The sequence below is a fragment of the Hippopotamus amphibius genome, chromosome 3 (genome assembly GCF_030028045.1).
Source record: "Hippopotamus amphibius kiboko isolate mHipAmp2 chromosome 3, mHipAmp2.hap2, whole genome shotgun sequence".
NCBI classification, from domain to species: domain Eukaryota; kingdom Metazoa; phylum Chordata; class Mammalia; order Artiodactyla; family Hippopotamidae; genus Hippopotamus; species Hippopotamus amphibius.
In genome coordinates this window covers 144286263-144307566 of record NC_080188.1, presented here as the reverse complement: position 1 = coordinate 144307566, position 21304 = coordinate 144286263, and the positions used below count along the sequence as shown (strand labels likewise).

Here is a 21304-nt window from a genome sequence, read left to right as displayed (position 1 = left end):
CAGATGGCAAGTGACAGTTTTTAGTTGGCACTGCCAGTGGGGTACGTAGGTTACCCACACTTATGCACAGCTGACTACAAATTCGGGGGTTCGCACGACTCCCCTTCAGGCTCCATAATTTGTTAGAATGACTCCCAGAGCTCAGAAAAGTGTTTTACTTCGCATTACTGGTTTATCATAAAGGATACAACTCAGGAACAGCCAGCTGGAAGAGATGCATAGGGCAAGGAATAGAGAGCTTCCATGCCCTCTTTAGGCATGCCACCCAACCAGCACCTCCATGTGAGCTTGTTTGGGTGTTTCTATGGAGAGTTCATCACGTAGGCATAAGTGGTTAAATCATTGGCCATTGGTGAGTGAGACCAGTCTCTAGCCCTTCTACCCCCCCAGAGGTGAGGAAGGGATGGGACTGAAAATTTCTACTCTCTGATTAGGGCTTGGTATTTCTGATACCCAGCTCCCATCTGGAAGCCTAGAATCATCTCATTAGCATACCAAAGATACTCTTACTGCTCAGGAGATGCCAAGGGTTTTGGAGTTCTGTTCCAGGAACCGGACAAAGAGCAAATTTTTTTTATTATACCATAGGATGTGTGTCTCTAGTGAGGAAGGGTCCTCAGGTGTGTGGAAAGAAATGGAGAGACTTGGCTTGGCCTCTGGGAGCCCCACTGGACAATGATGCCGTTCCTTCCTGGCTGGGCCTTGATTTGGCTTCTCTGAGTGCCGGATGCCTCCTGGAACTACAGAGTTGTTTGGGGCTTAACTTGTATCTTCATAGCTTGCCACATAACCCGCATGGCTCTGACTACACCTCCAGTAACATTTCAGCTCTTACCCACATCTTACTTTTTTACTCCCTTTAGTCTTGGCTTCTCTTGGTGCTTCTTGGCTTTGTTTCGCGTTAGATTTGTATCCTTAACATCTCATTTTGAAGATTTCTTTTCATCTTCATTAGAAAACTAATCAACTAGTTTTTGTACTGTTGGCCTTTCTTGGCTACTTCGATATGTTCATTTAGAGATGTCTTTGTTTCTATGGTTATAGGGAAATTGAAGTGACCAGATATATGATTGATGACTGACGAAGTGGTTTATATGTAGCATTAGTCAAAGCTATTCAGTTAACTAGGTGCTTCAATATTGGGAATGTCTCCAGCATCCCATTGTATAGCCGTGGGAGAGGAAGAAGGTGGAGGAGAAATTTGGGATATTATATTTAACTCTCTTGGCTTTAGATTTCCTATATATCTTTAACTTTTTTTTTTTTTTTGAGGCATGGAGTGACCTGATTTACAAAACAGGAGTTTAACTATTGCTTTAGCTTCCATGATCCCAGTAGAGCTTCTTAGCTTCCATGATCCCAGTAGAACTTCTTGAAGAAACATTATTTCTTGAACCTTGGGGAAACATCGTATATATCCAAAAATACTAATTTTTGAAAACTGGAAAATACTGTTCTATATTAATTTACAGATTTGTTTACAGAGTTGTTATTTACAGTTAGTAAATTTGTTTCTTGGATTGTTTGCTGTAAGAGGCACTTTGCCTTAGCTTGTTTCTTTCTATAGGGTTATGTAAATTTTGTCACTTAAGTATTTTTGTTGTGAGTGATGAAGAGATTTCAACTGCTATGCTGACAAAGGCTCTTTAATCAAGCTTTTAAAAATAATTCAAGCTTTAGTCATTGCCTTCTTTTTACTCCCAGAACTATTATTGTACCAAAAAAAATTCACTGCAGCATGAAAATTTAGACAGTACCACTGGGTTTATTTCAGTGTTTGTGCTTCACAGGTATTGTCACAAGTTAGATTTTGTAAGGTTTAGCTAATGGAAAATTATAAACAATTAAAATCCCGCTGTTCTGAGTGGTTTTATTGCTCAGTGCTGTGATCTCTTTAGGTCTCCCATGATCTTCTGTCATGAAGTTACACAACAGATCTAGTATAAAGCACATACATATACTGTTAAGAGATGGGCCAGAAGTGTGTGTAAGAAGGGAGGGCGTGAAAGTGACTTTTTGTTTCCCAGGATGTTGGTGAAGAACCCACATGATTTACTGTTTAAAATCTTTGAGGCTAAAATTGGTGGAATGAGCAATGTTTTCGTTAAAGATGGGGTTGGACGAGCTATTTAGCATCTCCATTAACAGCTGCTTAAGCATCAAGATAAGTCTTCTGTGTGGAGTTTGAGTCATTTTAATTCTGTTAATAGTCAGCATGGAGTTAATATACCTGTTTTCTTCTGTTGTTCACTTTAGGTATCTGAGTTTTTTCAAATTAATTAAATTTTTTGGGGGGTGCCTTGGGTCTTCATTGCTGTGCACAGGCTGTCTCTAGTTGTGGCGAGCAGGGGCTACTCTTCATTGTGGTGAGCGGGCTTCTCATTGTGGTGCCTTCTCTTGTGGAGCATGGGCTCTAGGCATGTTGGCTTCAGTAGTTGTGGCATGTGGGCCCAGTAGTTGTAGTGCACAGGCTTAGTTCCGCGGCATGTGGGATCTTCCTGGATCAGGGCTCGAACCCGTGTCCCCTGCATTGTCAGGCGGGTTCTTAACCACTGGGCCACCAGGGAAGTCCTGGTGTTTGATTTTTTTAAAAATAAAATATGGTATATAAAATAAAGTAATATTGCAATCAGTATTTTTTGCCCGGTAGTATTTTGGAATATATTTGAAAGGTGAAACTATTGCTTAATAGGGAATTAAGATCATCTCTGCATTTTATTTATTCATGTATCTCAGTCTCACATGGTAACAAATAATTGAGATGAAGCTGAGATTTAAAGATTCTGTTAGAATTTAAAATCTAGGAGCATCTTTAGAAATCATCTCATTTTACTTTTTCGTTGTTAAATGAAGAAATTTGAAACATAAGATGTTATCTTGCCTGAGTGGAGTCAGGGACTGAGGCACGGTGCTGTCCATTGATTGCTAGTGGCCACTCCAATATCTCAAGGGGCAGATAGAGCGTAGCGGAATTTGTTATATAGACCTTGAAGCAAATCCGATGATAAAAGTAATTTTGCCAGTAAAGAGCGGTAGTTACAAGCAGTTCACCAATATTATAAACATATATACACACAGTTAAATGATGATTAATTTATACATGTTGTTATATTCAGTTTAATGAATGTATTAGATACTCAGATTTAGAAGAAAATGTTTCTTATATTGCTTATCTCAGTGCTCTTTGTGGATTCTGGTCTCCTTCTTCTGGTCCCTCATTACATTTTATTTTTTGGTCTGTCTTCCCCATTAGACTGTACCCATTAGAGCAGGAAGCCTCTGTCTTGTTCACTGTTGCTGTTTCTAGCACCTGGTAAAGTACTAATTGTTGACTGACTGCTAGGTTAGCTAACTCTGGCTTATTATATGGCTCTGTGGGAAACTTAGCATATTTTAAGTATCTTAAAAGTTTGCCCTTTTTTTTTCTCCCCCCAGTGAACAGAGTATCTGTCAGGCAAGAGCTGCTGTGATGGTTTATGATGATGCCAATAAAAAGTGGGTGCCAGCTGGTGGTTCACCTGGGTTCAGCAGAGTTCATATATATCATCATACAGGCAACAACACATTCAGAGTGGTGGGCAGGAAGATTCAGGACCATCAGGTAAGGGTCTGTTAATTCTTAATGTTGTTCATTATTACAAAAAGACTTGATATATTCAGGAAAATAGAGTAGTACTTTAAAATTATAGTCAAAAGAGTCTCTATGGGAAAAGGATATGGGTTTGCGTTCCCACCCTCTCCACCTTTTATAAAGCCTGAATTTAGATGAGGATTTAGAACTAATTGTTCAAGAATATAAATCTGAGTTTTTCAATTATGAATATTCATTAGATGCTCTGGCCTTAAAACTAGCTAGGTTTTGGAATCTAAAGTAAATTTAAGACAAACTAAAATGTGAACTACCACTTAAGTAGCAGGTTGTGTTTAAGGAATTAATTTCCCACCAAAGGTATGGGGTGTGGGGCTATAGGAAGAAGTTCAGAATGTAAGTAGTCTCATAAAATATTGTTAAATTCATATATGATAGGAAAATTATAGGTATTAAGGTCGCCGGAATAGTTAGACTTTTGTAATTCATGTCTGGCATGACAACTAAGCTTTCACTAATTCCCTGCTCTGGGTTTCTTACAAAGGTGACTGGATTATCTGATTACTTGATTTCTTGGGCTTTCACACATCAGGAGCAGTAGATAGAGGAAAATATAAAGAGGGTCTTACTAGCATTAAGTATATACTAATAGCAGTGAGGACTTTTATAAAGAACAGATTTACAAAATACTTTTGGCTCTGGCAAGATGGTGCAATCAACCAGTGTTAAACATATGCTGGAAAAATGTAACAAATTTCCGGCTGAGTTCTTACTAAAGAAAGGTAGGTCCCTGCATTTCCACTAGGAGACAGGGTGGTGTAGTATGTGGTAGGCAGATGCTGCAGCAGCCCTGTGTTTTAGGATAGAGATTATGAACTGGTCCAGGGACTTAGTCTTGTTATATGTACAGTACAGATTGTGGTCTCTGAGAGGCTGGGCTTTGAAACTGGTATGTCTACATAAAGCTGAGCCTCTTCAAGGGACTGCACACCAAAAAAAGAGGACTAAGAAAAAGCCTCCTAGTCAGCACAGGTAGGCAAAGGAATTTCCGTCTAAGCTGGTTTAGGAGCTCCTCTGGTAAAGGAGAACCTCCAGTTTCACTTAACACAACCCCAGTCAAGAAATACTGGTTGCAGGCCAGTGAAACTCCTAGGAAACAAATACATTGCTCCCCTGGAAAGGAACTTTCAAAGACCTGAATCAGTTTGCTGGAAGAGCAGTTCCCTGAATTTAGCCAGTTTACCTATTAATACCAACTGTCCCAGCCTGCCCTCTTTGTCCTCTCAGGCTCCCTTCTCTTCCCCGTACCCCTCCCCTCTACCCTGTTCTTCCTCCTCCCTGGCTTCCCTCCTTTTGCTCTCTGCGCTTGTTGCTCAGCCTTTCTCTGGTCTCCCCAGTCTCTGTACCAAGAACCCTCTCTGCCCAGTGGGCACCCAGGTTGTCCTGAGTACTTTCTTTCCTCTGTCTTCCCTCAGCAAAGTGTCCCACCAGTGAGTTAGGCCAGAGACAAATTGAATACTCCCTAAGATGCTACTATAAAGAAAAACTGCAAACTGGACAGCTAGAACTTTGTAGAAATTATTGAACATTTTAAACACAACATTCCAAGCTATAAAATGAATTTTTGGTTAATTTAGTGAATTGGTCATTTGGTAATACTGATGAACAAAGCTAAAAGTATCTAAACTTGAAATGAATATAATGTTGTATGTCAGTTATACCTCAGTTGAAAAAAAAAATTGGAAATCTTTTTAAGGAAATTTCTGTATGAAATACTGAAATTTTTATTCATAAGTAAACTATCCTATGACTTCTGGTTTTGACAAATGGAGTGTTTCTTTTTTTTTTTTTTGGGGGGGGGGGTACACCAAGTTCAGTCATCTGTTTTTACACACATATCCCCGTTGGAGTGTTTCTTAAAATGCTGGAAATATAAAAACACAGTTCTGAATAATTTGTGACACTAAGATGAAATTTTGAAGATTAGGAAATGTTTAAAAATTTTTTAAAAGCCTGGATCTGAGTGAAAAGATACTATATTTAGAAACCTGTGGGATGTCTAAGCTGTCCTTAGATGGACAGCCCTGCCTGCTCTTTGTTCTATACATCTGTGAATCTGTTTCTGTTTTATGTTTGTTTGTTTGTTTTGCTTTTTAGATGCCTCATATAAGTGAAATCATAGAGTTTTTGTCTTTCTTTGTCTGACTTATTTCATTTAGCATAATACCCTCTAGGTACCTGGACAAATCTTAATGGCATTTCATAAGCAAACCCAAAAAAAGCAGAAGGAAATGCTAAAAATACTAAAAATAAAAGAAAAATTTAAATAATAAATAGAAATTATTAACACAAAAACTGCTTCCCTGAATAGATAAATTGACAGAATCAAACAAAAAAATTAAAAGTTACAAATAAACAATATTAGGGTTGAAAAGAGATATCACTATAGTTATAGTAAGGAAATAAATTATAAGATAATATTATGAACAGCTTTATGCTAATAAATGAACCATTTTGTGGAAAAATATAATTTACCACACATGGCAGAAAAGTATAAAAACATAATAGACCTCAATCATAAAATATATCAGTAGTTGGTAGTCTACCCTCAAAATTAAAAAAGGAGTCTAAAGCATTTATAAACAAAATCTAAAAACCTTCACCTTCAAGCTATTACCTGTTTTGTGCAAACTGTTCTAAAGAAGAGTGTCTTATGAGGTTAGTATAATTTTGATATCTAAGACATAGAAGAGACATTTGAGAGAAAAAAATTATAAGCACGTTTCAGTTATGAACATTGATATAGATATAAAAGTCCTCAATGTTAGCATACCAAATGCAACAGTGTATATGGGGGAAAGAAAAAGACTACTTCTTGACCAAATAGGATTTCTCTCTCTTTATCTCAGTAATGTAAGGGTAGTTTAACATTAGATAACCTATTAATTTACTAGGAGAAAACCTATAAGAAACAAGACTTTCAGGAAAAACACTGATAAAATTAAAATTTATACATAGTAATTCTCAGTATGTTTGGCATAAAAATGAGTTTTCTTAAGCTGATAAGGATGAATAATATAAACATACAGCAGACATCTTACAAGATAGTTCAGTGTTGGAAGGATTTCCATGAAACTCAGGAAAAAGTTTGAAGATTTCAGCTTTAATCATTTTCATTTATTATTGCAGAAGAGGTAACCTAGTAATATGAAGATGAAGAAATAGAAGGTATAAGGATTGAAAAGGAAGAAAACAGACCTTATTCACTGATGATATAATTGTCTATGTAAAAAATTCCCAGAAGTATCTGTCGATAAAATGTTAGAATAAGATTGTTCAGCAAGGTAGCGGGATATAACATCAGTATATAAAAGTCAGTAGCATTTTTGTATAACTAGTGATAAACAATGTGAAAATATAATTTTATACAAATACTGCTTAAAGTTATAAAAATGATCAAGTACCTAAGAATAAATCTAATAAGCAATTGGTTTCCTTTCATTCCAAAGTACCTTTTTTCATTTCTTAATGGTTATCAGTCTGTTCTACGTAGAGACGTATTATTATATTATAATTTGTTAAACAGCATCTGAACTTTCTGTACTAAGAGCCATTAAAAAGTCACCCACCATTTATTTGTAAAATTGAGTATGTGCAAATTATATACAAATACATGAAAAGCTACCATTTTTCTCTTTAATACTTAAGTGCTTATTATGTTCTAGGCACTGTACGTAGGTGTTATGTAGATAATAAGTTCCTGACCTTGAAGAACAATGCAGTAAAATGGTGTTATTACGCATATAAGGAAAGCAGCACAGTTTGTTGTTTCATTTATGATAAATCATTGCATAACGAGGGCATAAAAGAATGATCAGGTTTTTTGAGAAGATGGGGAAAAGGGTTGTGGATGGCTTCATAGACAAGGTAAGCTACTGAGTCATGCCAGAAGGAAGGATAGATTTTTAACTTCATAGTTTAATCTGTTATGATCAGACTAAAAATGAATGGGCATGTGTAAGAAATCACTAATCTAGATTCAAGCTCATTGGGCCTGAAGTATTAGGATTATGAAGAAATCCAAACCCAATAACATCCTTAGTGAACATCCAATAAACAATTATTAAATGACGATATATTTGTCCCCCTTTACCTTTTTTTAAAATTTTTATTTATTTATTTATTTATTTATCTATTTATTTTATTGGTTGTGTTGGGTCTTCGTTGCTGCACACGGGCTTTCTCTAGTTGCAGCGAGTGGGGGCTGCTCTTCATTGTGGTGCACGGGCTTCTCATTGCAGTGGCCTCTCTTTGTTGCAGAGCACAGGCTCTAGGTGCGTGGGCTTCAGTAGTTGTGGCACATGGGCTCAATAGTTGTGGCTCACGGGCTGTAGAAAGCAAGCTCAATAGTTGTGGCACACGGGCTTAGTTGCTTCATGGCATGTGGTATCTTCCTGGGGCAGGGATTGAACCTGTGTCCCCTGCATTGGCAGGCAGACTCCTACCCACTGTGCTACCTAGGAAGTCCTGTCCCCCTTTACTTTTAAAGCTTTTTGAGATTATATAGCTTTGTCTATCCTTGAAAGTTAGAATTGAATGAAATAATTTGTTCACATTTTAAAGCTTCTATATTGGAAAAAGTGAAGTAATGATTTAGATTATATTCTTTTGATTCTAGTAATATTTTCATCAACTTTTTCTAATATTCTGTCACTGAACAGTTGATAAAGTGAACATAACTATCTTTTTTTTGCCTGCCTTTTTAACCTATTTGCCAAGCAAGGATATAGATTTGCCTTAAAATTTAGTTCATAATTTTCTGGTAATGTTAAATTCTAGCTTTGGGTTTCTAGTGGCTAAGGATTTGTGGACTCCCCCCACCCCCACCCCAAAATGTATAGAAATCGTATGGTAAGAGGAGAGCATATCTTTTTAATTGTAGTAAAAATAACATAGAATTTACCATTTTAACCATTTTTAAGTGTACGGTTCAGTGACATTAAATACATTGATATTGTTGTGCTATAACCATCACTGCTATTCATCTCCAGAAATTTTTCATCCTCCCAAACTGAAACTCTGAACCCTTTAAAGAATAATTTTCCATTTCCCTCTACCATAACCCCTGGCAACCTGCATTCCCCATTCTGTTTTTATGAATTTTACTATTCTAGGCATTTCAAATAATTGGAATCATACAATATTTGTACTTTTATATCTGGCCTATTTTACTTAGCATAATGTCTTTAAGTGGTCATCATATTTTATAAATAATGTCAAGTTTGGGTATTGGTGGATGAAGTAATTTAGATAGAGCCCCTCTCTCTGTGAACAAAAACAATTGGACAGAATATTTGAAAGAAAAAAGTCTATTTGCAGAGCTTACGTGACAATGAAGAATTATGGGTCCATGACCTAAAAGCAGAAAGAACTAAAGTGAGCCCAGCTTGGGACCTATGTTTACATGGAAGCACATGTCAGTTTTGAAAGAGGGGACTGAGTAGCTGAACAGAGCTTTTGGCACTCTTGGTACTAGCCTGCTAACGAGGGGCGGGTTGTCTTGGTAATTGCCCAGGCCATGATTTGGGACCCAGAAGCCCTATACTTTGGGGAAGAAGTTTGACTCGTAAGTGGACTGGCCTTTATAGGAACTGATACCCAGCCTCTAATGACATTTAAATCACTTTTGGATTAAGGTAATTTGAGATTGGCAGTTTCCCTAGCTACTTGCCAGAAATAAATGTAAATCCTCCTTGGGAAAATATAACGTCATTGTAGGCCTCAAAATTTCCATATAGTTGTCCATAGACAATGTTTGGCATGCGAGGAGGCCAGACCCACTGGGAATCTAGTTAATGGGCTTACTCAGAAATTGACTTTAAAATAACTATGCTTAATATATTCAAGAAATAAAAGACAAGATTGAGAATTTCAGTGGAGAACTGGAAACTTTTTTGAAAAAAGAGCCAAATGGAAATGTTGAAATTGAAAAATAAAATAACTGCTATTAACAACTCAGTGATGGGTTTTACGACAAATTAGAAATCGCTAAAAACAATTAGTAAACTGTAATATAAGTCAGAGGGAAATAGTCTGAAGCTGTGATGTTCTGAGAGAGAAAAATATGGACATATGAAAAAGAGCGTAAGAGACATAGGAAATACAGTAAAAAAAAATGTATAAGATATATACATACCTTTTTGGAGTCCCAGAGGAGAGGAGAGAATGGGGCAGAAGCAGTAATTGAAGACATAATAGTGAACAAGAATTTTCAGAAGTGTTGAAAGAACATCAGCTTAGAAATGCTGTAAACCTTAAATGGGATAAATACAAAGAAAACCACATATAAACCCATCATACTAAAATCTCTGTAAACTAAATTCAAGGTGAAACTCAAAGAAACAATAGGGACTTCCCTGGTGGTCCAGTGAGTAAGACTCTGTGCTGCCAATGCAGGGGGCCCAGGTTCGATCCCTGGTCAGGGAACTAGATCCCACATGCGTGCTGCAACTAAGAGTTCACATGCCACTACTGAGGAGCCCACTTTCCACAACTAACACCTAGCGCAACCAAATGAATAAATAAATGTAATTTAAAAAATAAAAAATAAAACTAACAATAAACTGTCAGCTGACTGCTCAGTAGAAACAACAAAAACTAAGAGGCAGTAGATTGCAAAGAACTAAAAGAAACTAAATAGCCACTTAAAGTTTCATACCTAATACGAATAGTCTTCAAAAATGAAGGTGAAATAAAGATATTTTCTTACAAACCAAAATGGAGATAATTCATCACCAGGAGATCTGCTTTGAATGAAATTCTAAAGGGTGTTCTTCAAGATCAGAAATGGTCCCAACAGAAGCTTGGAGAGGGAAGAAGGAATAAAAAGCAACAGAAGATGTAAATATTGGGTAAATCTTAAATGATCATCAACTGTATAAGACTATTAATAATGTTTTATGGGGTTTAAAATATACATGAAATTAAAACACCCAGTAACAATAGTGTAGGACTCCTAGGATGGGCATTGGAAGAAAGGCGGTATTATTGGAATAAAGTATTGTAAGTCCTTGTATTGTTGAGGTAAAGATAAAAGTACTAGTTTTTTATTTGTCTTTGATGAATTTAAGATACCTGTTATAATCTCTAGCGCAACCACTAAAACAACAGCAAAAACGTGTCACTAGCAAGCTAATAGAGGGGGCAATAATAAATGACTCTAAAAGAAGGTATGATAGATTTAGACCCAAATTTATATGTAATTTACATTGAATGTAAATGAACTGAATACTACAATTAAAAGCAGAGACTGGCAGATTGGTTAAATAACACAAAATTGATAGTATAAAATTATACCTGCACACAAAGGACTGAAAACAGCCATAGCAGTATTGAGGAACAACACAGTAGGAGGACATACTCTAGTGGCTATCAAGACTCACTATAAAGCTACAATAATTAAGACACGGTGATGTTGGCTCAAAGATAGGCATATTGACCAGTAGAACAAAGTAGAGCCATTTAGACACTTGATTTATGGAAAAGGTAAACCTGCAGCAAGTTAATAGATAGTGCTGGATCAGTTGGACAGCCATATTGAAACAGGAAACTTGAACCTTATTTCATACCATAGGCATAAATCAGTAGCAGTTGGATTGGAGGTATAAATATGAACGCTTACAGTAAAGCTTTTATAAAATGATACGGGATAATGTTTTCATAACTTGGGCTTGAGAAACATTTCTTACAAAAAGCATTAACTATAAAGGAAAAGATTGTGAATTTGGACTGAATAAAAGTTAAGGACTTCTGTTCATCAATAGACTCCGTTAGCAGAGTGAAGAAGCAAGTCACAGAATTGGGAGGAGATATTTGTAAAACATCACCAACAATGGGACCATCCAGAATATGTAAAGGACTCTTACAAATCAATAAAGAAAAAGATGGACAACTCAGTAGAAAAATGGGCAAGAGATTTAATTTAAGCAGGTATTCATAAAAGAATCTGTAGATAGCCATTAAAACATGAAAAGGTGCTAAATCTCAGTATTAATCAAGGAAATGCTAACCAAAACCACAATGATGTAGTATTCATACCCCACAGAAGTGTTGAAGTAAAGACTGACTATACCAATTATAATGTTGCACTGTATGTGCAGCTGTGCAAGCTGTTGTGTACTGCTGTGGGAGTGAAAATTGATAGGACCAATTTGGAAAGCTGCCTGAAGTTTTCTGCTGAAGTTGGACATACATATGGCTTGTGACAGTTCCACTCCTGGGTATGTGTCCAACAGAAATGTGTGCTCATGTGTATCAAAAGACATTTGATAGGACATTCATAACATTGTTATTTTTAATAACCCCAAGCTGAAAATAATCCAGGTGTTCATTAATGGGAAAATGGGTAAATAAACATGATTTATACAATGGAATACCACAGAGCAATGAAAAAACTAAACCGCAGTACATGCAACAAATAGATGCCTCTCATAAACAATTTTGAGGGAAAGAGGACAGATAAATGACAATATGTATTGTGTAACTCCATTTATATAAAATCTAAAAACCTACAAAACTGATCATTGATGTTAGAAGTATGACTAATACCTTTTGGGAGGTGAAAGGAGTTGAGGAGGTTTCTGATGTTAACGTCCTATTTCTTGATCAGGGTTTTGGCTAAATGGGAGCAGTCACTAAGATACATGCTTATGTTTATACACTTTTTAAATATATAATACTTCAGTAAACATGTTCAAATATATTTAATGAGGGAGAAAGGTTTTCTTTTGTTTTGCCTGACCTTTGTTAACTATCAGATGGCCTAACATCTATCAGACTGTTATTTCTGCAGACTAATTTTACCCTAGATAATTTTTTAAAACAAATTTATTTATTTATTTATTGGCTGTGTTGGCTCTTTGTTGCTGCACACGGGCTTTCTCTAGTTGCAGCGAGGTGGGGCTACTCTTCATTGTGGTGCACGGGCTCCTCATTTCCGTGGCTTCTCTTGTTGTGGAGCACTGACTCTAGGTGCATGGGCTTCAGTAGTTGTGGCACATGGGCTCAATAGTTGTGGTGCACGGGCTTAGTTGCTCTGCGGCATGTGGGATCTTCCTGCAGCAGGGATCGAACCCATGTCCCCTGCATTGGAAGGCAGATTCTTAACCACTGTGCCATCTAGGAAGTCCTAGATAATTGTTTTAACCATTTTTCACCAAGGTCTGTCAGGAGCAGGTTTGAATAAATATGTCCAATCAGGATTTGTTGACTTTGTTGATTTTGCCAGTTATTAGCTTGACTATAAAAAGAATTACTGTCTTTTAGGTCGTGATAAATTGTGCCATTCCTAAAGGGTTGAAGTACAATCAAGCTACACAGACCTTCCACCAATGGCGGGATGCTAGACAGGTGTATGGTCTCAACTTTGGCAGCAAAGAAGATGCCAATGTCTTCGCAAGTGCCATGATGCATGCCTTAGAAGTGTTGAATTCACAGGAAACAGGTAGGGTGTCTTGTTTTTTTGAACAGAAATGTCATGTATATGTTAAACCAAATCTTTTCTGACCAACTTTTAAATCATGTATGTATTTGAAGTGATTCTTGAATTTCTGTTGTTTTCTACAAAAATGTGAACTTTTGATTGTTGATAATAAACATGTACTCCAGAAGGGTAATCTCATGAGACTGTTAGTAGTTAGTAATTTTTTTAACCTTCTCATTTAAAGTTATTTAGTTTGTTTATCCTGATCTAGAACCTCAACTTTTGTTGCAAAGGACATGAGACCCAGAGAATATGTAGTGGATTGAATGTGCATATTTGTCAACATCTTATTTTTTATGAAGAAACACATGTTTTCACAATATGTCTTTTAAACTACTACTAAGGCTGTGAACTTCAAGTAGGACTAGGTCTCTTTCCCAGTGGATAAAAATTCCATTCTAAAAGTTGTTTAAAGATTTTCAGAGTGCCCTCAGGTGGTACAAGCCATGAATTGCATGTCCTTTGACACTGCATGGTGGTCAGAAAGATGTGTAGAAATAACTCACTTTAAAAAAAACGCACAGGATTTAAAACCATATATGTGTCAGAGATGAGTTCTGTTTTTATTTTGCCTTAAAAAATAGGAAAAAATACACCAATTTGTGGGTATCTCTTTGGGGAGGTGGATTTTATAATCAGAAAATTAAGGTTATAATAAAACAACACATGCTTACTCTTGCCTTTGTGTATTTAGTAGCAATTTTATTGATATAAGCATGCCATAAATAAAATTTACTTATATATTTTAAGAGGAAGAATTTATGTAGTTACATTAAAATTTGACATTTTGTTGGAGGTATAGAATTTCAAAACCTGTTATAGATACTCTAAATTTTATTTATACCTAGCTCTATTCTAAAAAGGATTGAAACATCTAGCCCATGTGTTAGTCTATTTCAGATATGAATTTCAGGGTAAGAGGACACTTTGGAATCTTGCTAAAACTACCTTATTATACTATAGGTGGTTTATATTAGATTTTCTTTTGAGGAGATTAATATCTCTATAAATAATTTGTACATAACTCTCGTATCTTATCTGTTTTTGAGAAAATAAGTCACTGGAATTTCTCCTGACTTGTAAATAAGTCCAGAAAATAGCATAGAAAAGTTTGCCTGTATGTACAGTCTTATATGTAGATTGTCTGAGTCACCACGCTTTTCTTTCAGGCATCAGTATTTTATCAACATTCTCCTGTAGATATAGAATTGCTTTTCTGTTGCCATGGTTTTACCATAACGAAGCAACTCTAATTGTGGTTCTTAATATCTTATTAAATAGATCAACTACATAATAATTAAAGGACCAAACTTTACAGAGCATATTATGACAATAATGTTTATGTATGACAGTAACGTTTGGCTTCTTTGTGTTTGGAACAATCTAGCATCGTTTTTATTTCTGAACCTTCAAAAGCATATCCATTGATATTGGGAATTAAATGTTACTGATTTAAAGTGGTTAAAATTATTATTGTTCATCTTGTCATCAATTTTTTTAACCAATTGGAAAATATTGTTTTTATCAATGTATAATCATGTAGTTTGTTTTCAAAATGCTGATGCTAATTAAAGTTTTTTTCTTCTGATCTTGATCTTTTGAAATTAAAGAGTCTTAATGTGGAGAGACAATTACGTTCTCTATTGTAAAGTAATTTCCATGTTATAGAAAGTTTAGTAAATGGGAAGATTGCCCATCATCTCATTAGCTACACAAGCATTTTGGTTAAGGCAGAAACATTGAATAGATTCTTCTTAGATAGTTTTGAAGCTTTGTTCTCTTCTCTGTCAGTCTCAACTTATAATATCACGGGCTGAGGAAAGAGGGAATGGTGGAAGAAATTGGTCCGTCCTAGCCATCTCCTTGCATCATGGCCCCCAGTCACTGGCAAAGAAGCTTTTGGTTCTGTAGCTTTTTCATCAGAGGAGACAAAGCATATAAAATGGCTGGCATTCTTTATAGTCTGATTTGTTTAGAAAATGACTATTTTTGTAAATTACTGTAGTTAAACACTATCTCTTGATTTTTGATAGCGTTGATTGGCTTGGCAGTGGAGGCATAGGAGGATTTAGATGTTATGAATCAGAAGTGTCCTCAGGAAAGGATATAATCTTTTCTATAGCTCTCCGAAGTAGGATAGGTATATACCCCACCCCAGTGTTATTTAGGGGGCCCCTCCTATCCACCAAAACAAACATATCCAATAATGTCACCTCTCATCTTGAACATCTCTTCCCCTTCCACAGCTGTCTGCTTTGGGTTCATAGCCAGTTCCTTGCTAAGACCATCTATTCTCTAACTGCCAAAACCAAATTGGGAAAGTTTAACTGGCATGTCCCCTTCGTAAGCAAAAAATATACCCCATAAATCTCTGATTAGAAGCAAAAGAAACTTATTCATAATGATAAAGTAACTATAGCTATTAGCCTTTTTTACTTAGTATTTTACCACTTTTTAAAAGCAGTATTCCATATTGAATGTTTCTGGGTTTTTTGTTTTACTAGGTGTTAATGTATTATTCATTGAATATTGATTAGTCCTTCTTAGTCATGTTCAGGCTTTTTAAAGTTATAGACACCTTTGTTCAAACAGAAACTTTTTCACATACTCAGTGCACAAACAGACCACCCCCCAAAACAAACAAACAAAAACCAGCCCTCCCCCCAAAAAAACCAAACAAAATAAAAACAAACAAAAAACAACCCCCAGAGCTTCTCTGATTAATGTGGCAGTTGGGAGCTCATAACCATTGGGGCACCCATGTGGTTCCCTAGAGCAAGATTTGGAAATTTTTTACTAGGCATCTTTTCTGCTGAAATCAGAAATCACACAATTCTTGCTTCCTCTTTCCCTTGCCCCCTCCACATCTCTAAATCCTTAAACAAAATTTTTAAATTAAGGAAAAACAGCTTTTTCTGGAGCTAGTCATACTGACCTTTACAAGGTGCTCTGTGTCCATTTCTTTTATGAGAAGAGTGGGTAGCAGGAATGCTTTCCTTTATTTTGTTTTTAACTTGGTGTGCAATTATCTAATATACTGGAAAGTACAGGAGGTGCTAAATACAGTGAGTTATATTTTAAATTTAAAAAACACAAGTCACATGTTCTAACATTATTGAAAAAGAGTTGAATTAGTGCTTTCTTTTGTACCAAAAGCTGCAGTTTATCAGTTTCCTTTGTCTAATGGAAATGGACTCAATTTTAAATAAGTACATTTAAAATGTGTTATCCAGCCTGATATTTTTGATTTATGTATTATTTATCAAGTACATTTATAGCAGTTTTGCAGATAATAGTTGTGGATTATATAAAATATAAAGTCAGTCCTTTTCCATGATTGGTAGATGTAAACTTGCACAATCTGTTTCATTTTGAAAAAGATTTAAGTCATTTGAAAAGAGGAAATAATTTTTAAAATCTGTTTTTTAAAAAGGAAAATCATATTCGTGTTCAGTATGATTATTCTACTCCTTTTGTGCTACTGAACCAAGATTAAGCATACCTTTATAAGAGAAAATCTTAAAATATTTTACTAGCACTGCTTTTGCTGGATTTTATTTTATATCTGTTGAAAGGAAGATATAGTCCTGTTGGAAAGTTTATTTAGCCTTTTAATTAAATATTTATAAAGACTGAAATTCCATTCATTTTTTTAACTGGTAATTTGGCCTCATAAACCTTTCAGTATGTGCATGTGTATGAGTTTTATCTCAGCATTTTTAATCTTTTTGAGATATGCTTTGGAATTAATTGGATTTAAAATACCTCAAAAAGTTTCTAGAAATACTTTGTGTTTATAGTGGCACTTTTTCCAGTTTTCCAGAATGCCTGTATTCATGGGAGCAATATTAAAGATATATCACAAAAACCACCAAACAGGTTTTGAGCATAGGTCCTGTGCTAGGCACTGGGAGTAAAGCTAACATAAAGGCCTATCCCTTGCCTTCCATGGTTTCACAGCAAAATTAGAATACAGTTTGTGAAATGTGAATGAAGTATGCCGAAGAAAATTCTAGGGTGAAGGAAAGTTTTGAGGAGAAGATGATGCTTGAGCTGTGTTTTGAAAAATTAGTAAGTGATAGAAGAATCTTCTGGATAGGCTTGGAGGCAGGAGAGCCTGGAGCAGTGGGGAAACAAGTGATATTGTGGCTTGGGTACGAGAGTTTCTATGTGAAGAGGGAAGTCGCAAAAGATAAGACGGGGAAAGGCCTTATGTTCTGGCTGAAGGGTGTGCAATTCATAGTGCCGGTCTGCGGTATGGTCTTTGAAGGGTGCTGAATAAATGTTTGATATGATCAGGCTTGTGCTTTAGGACAGAAGTGATGGATTGGTGAGCATGTGGTTGCAGGCATAGGGATCAGTTTTGCACACCGTTGTGATAATATCAGTGAGAAAGATGAGGCCTGCAATGACACAGTATAAAGAGGAAAAGGAGAAGAGTGAACGGGAGGTGACAAACTTTAGTTAGTGCCTACCATACCTGTGAAGGCATTGTTCTAGGCCTTCTGCTTATGTCCTCATTTAGTTGTTAAAGCAGTTCTGAGGCAGGTATAATGATTTAGGCACTGGCTGTGTGGCAGGTCCTAATTGGGCACGCTTTTTTTACTGATAAACTTTATGACAACACTCCAAAGTTGGTGGCATTATCCTTGCTTTAGAGATGGGGTTGAGGCTTACAGAAGGTCCCTGGACTGGCCCAAGGGTCCACAGCTAGACAATGGCATAAGTGACATTTGTACCCAGACTTAATTTTAGCATTCAGCGTCTTTCCACTGTGTCCGTGAAATGTAGCGGACAGGTTGGGAAGGAGAGGATGGTGTTCTAAGACAATTACCACATGTGTCAGTTTGGGCAACTGGTGAAGATGTATTCTAAAGGTGATCTTGGATAGTATTTTTCATTTCTAGCTTTCCTTAATCAACAGCCTTATTGGAGAAATAACACTGTGAAACAAATAACTTGTTAGCTGCTCATCAGGATTAAATGAGTAACAGATTTGGGGGTTGGGTGGGTGGGACAGTCTGTTTGTGGATACTGTCATGTACTGACTGCTTCCTTCTCTAACTTACCTCTTCACAGCCTTCCCCATTTATAAATTCACAGTCTCCACAGTAATGTGAGGTTCATCTGTCACCCCCAATTTCCAATTAGGAAGATTGATATGGAGAGGTGGGACTTTCCTGAGGTCATATATACCTAGAAAGGGAGGCACAAGGGGATTGGGTTTTCTGGCCTTGAGGCCATTCCTTTTTATTACATTTCTCTGCTTTTCAATTCAGGATCTTCAGAGCATATTTTAAAAGGCTTTTGAGGGACGTCAGTTTAAGGTGAGAAAATAGGAAAGAGAAGAACTTTCATTTACTTTTTGTTTTATGTTTTTTAGTAAAATTTTATGATCTTTCATTTTGATTTAGTGGAAACAACTTAGAAATTGGAGGTAAAAGACTCCAGTTTTGACTCTCCCTCCAGTGGGAGGTTGCCTTCTCTAAAGCTATTTTCTTATACTATATAAAAGGATCATGAGAATACCTGTGTTGGCATATCATGGGAATTAAATGAGATAAAGACATTAGTATTTTTAAACTGTACAGTAGAATGTTGTTTTTTAATGCTAACATTTAAAACACAGAAAATTCTACAGTGTGGATTAGTTTACTTCGGGGAATAAAAGTGCTACTAGAGACGTTGACGTTTTCTCCAACCTCTTCTTTGTCTTTACTGCCTAGTAAAGATATACTATGTTATGTTCCCCCTCCCCCTTAAAAACTAATGAATTTATCCATCATTTGATACATGCAAAGGGAAATTAGACTCAAATCTTGCCCTCAAGGATTCTTCTACTCTTATAGGGGAGATAAGACACAATCATAATCCAACAGAGAAAGTCGAATCTGAGGTACAGATAAAATTCTGTGTGAGTATGAGAAAGGGGAATGAGATTTCTTTTCACTGGAACAATTGGGGAAAGTGTTAATGTTGAGATGGCTTTGTGAGCTGATTTTGAAAGGCGGATAAAATATAGGCATAGGGACATGATGGGGAAAGGCATATCTGGCCCAGGAAAGGCATATCTTTCCACAAAAGTGGAAAGAATGGGCTTGTTTGTACAGCAGGAGTTGTTTGATTATTGGGGAATAAAGTTAGAAAGGTAGGTCTGATCAAGAAAGGCCTTTGAGAGCTATGGGTGATAGAGATTTCGTGTGTGTTTTTGAGCAAGTGAAATGATGTGAACAAAGCTGTACTTCAGAAGGCCAGCAGTAGTTTGAAAAGAGAGCAGCTAGAGGCCGTGAGACAAGCCTTAAATTGCTGAATGGAGGCAGAAATTGTACGAATAGAGAAGAAAATTCAAATAGGAGAGGGATTACAGTGATAGAAGCTGGCGAGTTTAAATAAGAAATCAGTATTGTACCAGTACTTCCTTTTAGGTAAGTTTTTCTTTAAAAAAGAATTCTGGTTGCCCATTTTCACATGACAACAATAGAGATCTCTGGGAGAGTATCATATCTGTTTGCAGGTAATGTGGTACCTAAAATTATTTCTGGTATGTGAAGAAAATCAGTAGTTTGGGAGAAAGAGGTGAAAAATGAAAATGTAGTTCAGTGTAAGTTTGAATTTTTACCGTGAACCTGAGTCCAGGTTTTCGAAAGAATGGTAGATAGGCACAGTTTTGTCTTTAAATAGCTTTTAGAGAACAAATATGTTAAACCCACAGTTTAGTAAGTTATTAACACAGTTAGCATACACGCTTTATATGAATGTCCTTTTCCTTGGGAGATAATTCTGTTTGTGTTAGAAGAATGATTTTCAGCTTATTACCCGCAAAGCTACTACAGAACAACTGATATAGTTCTGAGATAATTTTCAGTGTTTTGGAAAGCTAAGTGAACAGTGTACATCATACATTCCAGTGATAGGGTTATACCTCCTAACTCAGATATTAAGCTTCTTTGTTTGGGAGTAAAATTTGCCAGCTCTTTGTAGTGATGCTTATCTAAAACCAGTCATAAGTTCTAATTAACTATTGTTGGCACTTTGGAGAATTTCTGGATCTTGTGATTGTACCAAGATACTGATAAGAAAAGTTTAAACAGTCCGGGTACCTGAATTGAATAAGACCGTTTGTATATCTTTGTTTACTTATGGAAGAACAAAGATTAATGGCATATACAGTTCTTTAGACAAGTTCACTCTAAATATTGAGCCCAAGAGGGTTAGTTAAAATAATGAAAGGGTTTCTAGCTTTTGAAAAGACTGGAAACTAGAGTTAGGTTTCTGGTTCCTATGTCCTACTCATCATATCTTATAGTCTCTCTCCCAGCCTTTCTCAGTCAGGGTTACATAAGAGACTTAAGCACTTATACAAAATGATTTGGGTGACTGTTATAACATATGAATTATTATATATATTCACATAATATGTGAATTTTTATTTATAATAAAAGAATTTAAAAATATTTACTTCTGTGATTTTGTGAATTCCTGATCACTGGATATTTTGGAAAGCTACTTTGACTTGACCGTAACTCAAGTCTAATATTGCATTTTTCTTTTTTTTTTTAATTAATTTTTATTGGAGTATAGTTGCTTTACAGTGTTGTCTTCGTTTCTGCTACAGCAAAGTGAAGCAGTTGTATGTATACATATATCCATTCTTTTTTAGATTTCCTTCCTCTTTAGGTCTCCACAGATCATTGAGTCGAGTTCTCTGTGCTATACAGTAGGTTCTCTTTAGCTATCTGTTTTATATATAGTAGTGTATATATGTCGATCCAAGTCTCCCGGTTCATTACCCTGCCCTCCCCTGCTTGGTAATCATAAGTTTGTTTTCCGCATCTGTGACTCTATTTCTGCTTTGCAAATAAGTTCATCTGTACCGTTTTTCTAGATTCCACATATATAATAATTACATTTTTCCTGAGCATAGCTTTAGTCGTATGTTGTGGGACTTAGGATATTATCCTGCTCCAAAGTGGAATTGATTAAATAACTAAAAGAGACAAGACTTTTCTGATAAATCTGTACTTCATAATCATACAGAAAATTATTTTAGCCTGAAGTTTGTTGTCAGACACTATTCTGTCTCTCATTTTTGTTTCTCTGCTTCTCTGGCAGTTGGGCATGTAAGTATCGTCTGATACAGATCTAGCTGGTAACTTCAGTTCTTTGGCTTATTT

The 21304-nt window shown here is 36.1% G+C and overlaps 1 protein-coding gene and 1 non-coding gene across 11 annotated transcripts in view; both read left to right on the top strand.

Annotated features, from left to right (window-relative positions):
• ENAH (ENAH actin regulator) overlaps window positions 1–21304 on the top strand; it is a 146871-nt gene that overhangs the window by 67304 nt on the left and 58263 nt on the right. For all 10 annotated transcript variants that reach the window (XM_057726211.1, XM_057726212.1, XM_057726209.1 and 7 more), the window contains exons 2-3: window positions 3436–3601; window positions 12914–13091. In XM_057726211.1, the coding sequence (XP_057582194.1) occupies window positions 3436–3601; window positions 12914–13091 (344 nt within the window). The remainder of the gene's footprint in view (window positions 1–3435; window positions 3602–12913; window positions 13092–21304) is intronic.
• TRNAG-GCC (transfer RNA glycine (anticodon GCC)) lies at window positions 10003–10075 on the top strand. The gene has a single exon. It is a non-coding gene; the product is annotated as a tRNA-Gly (tRNA).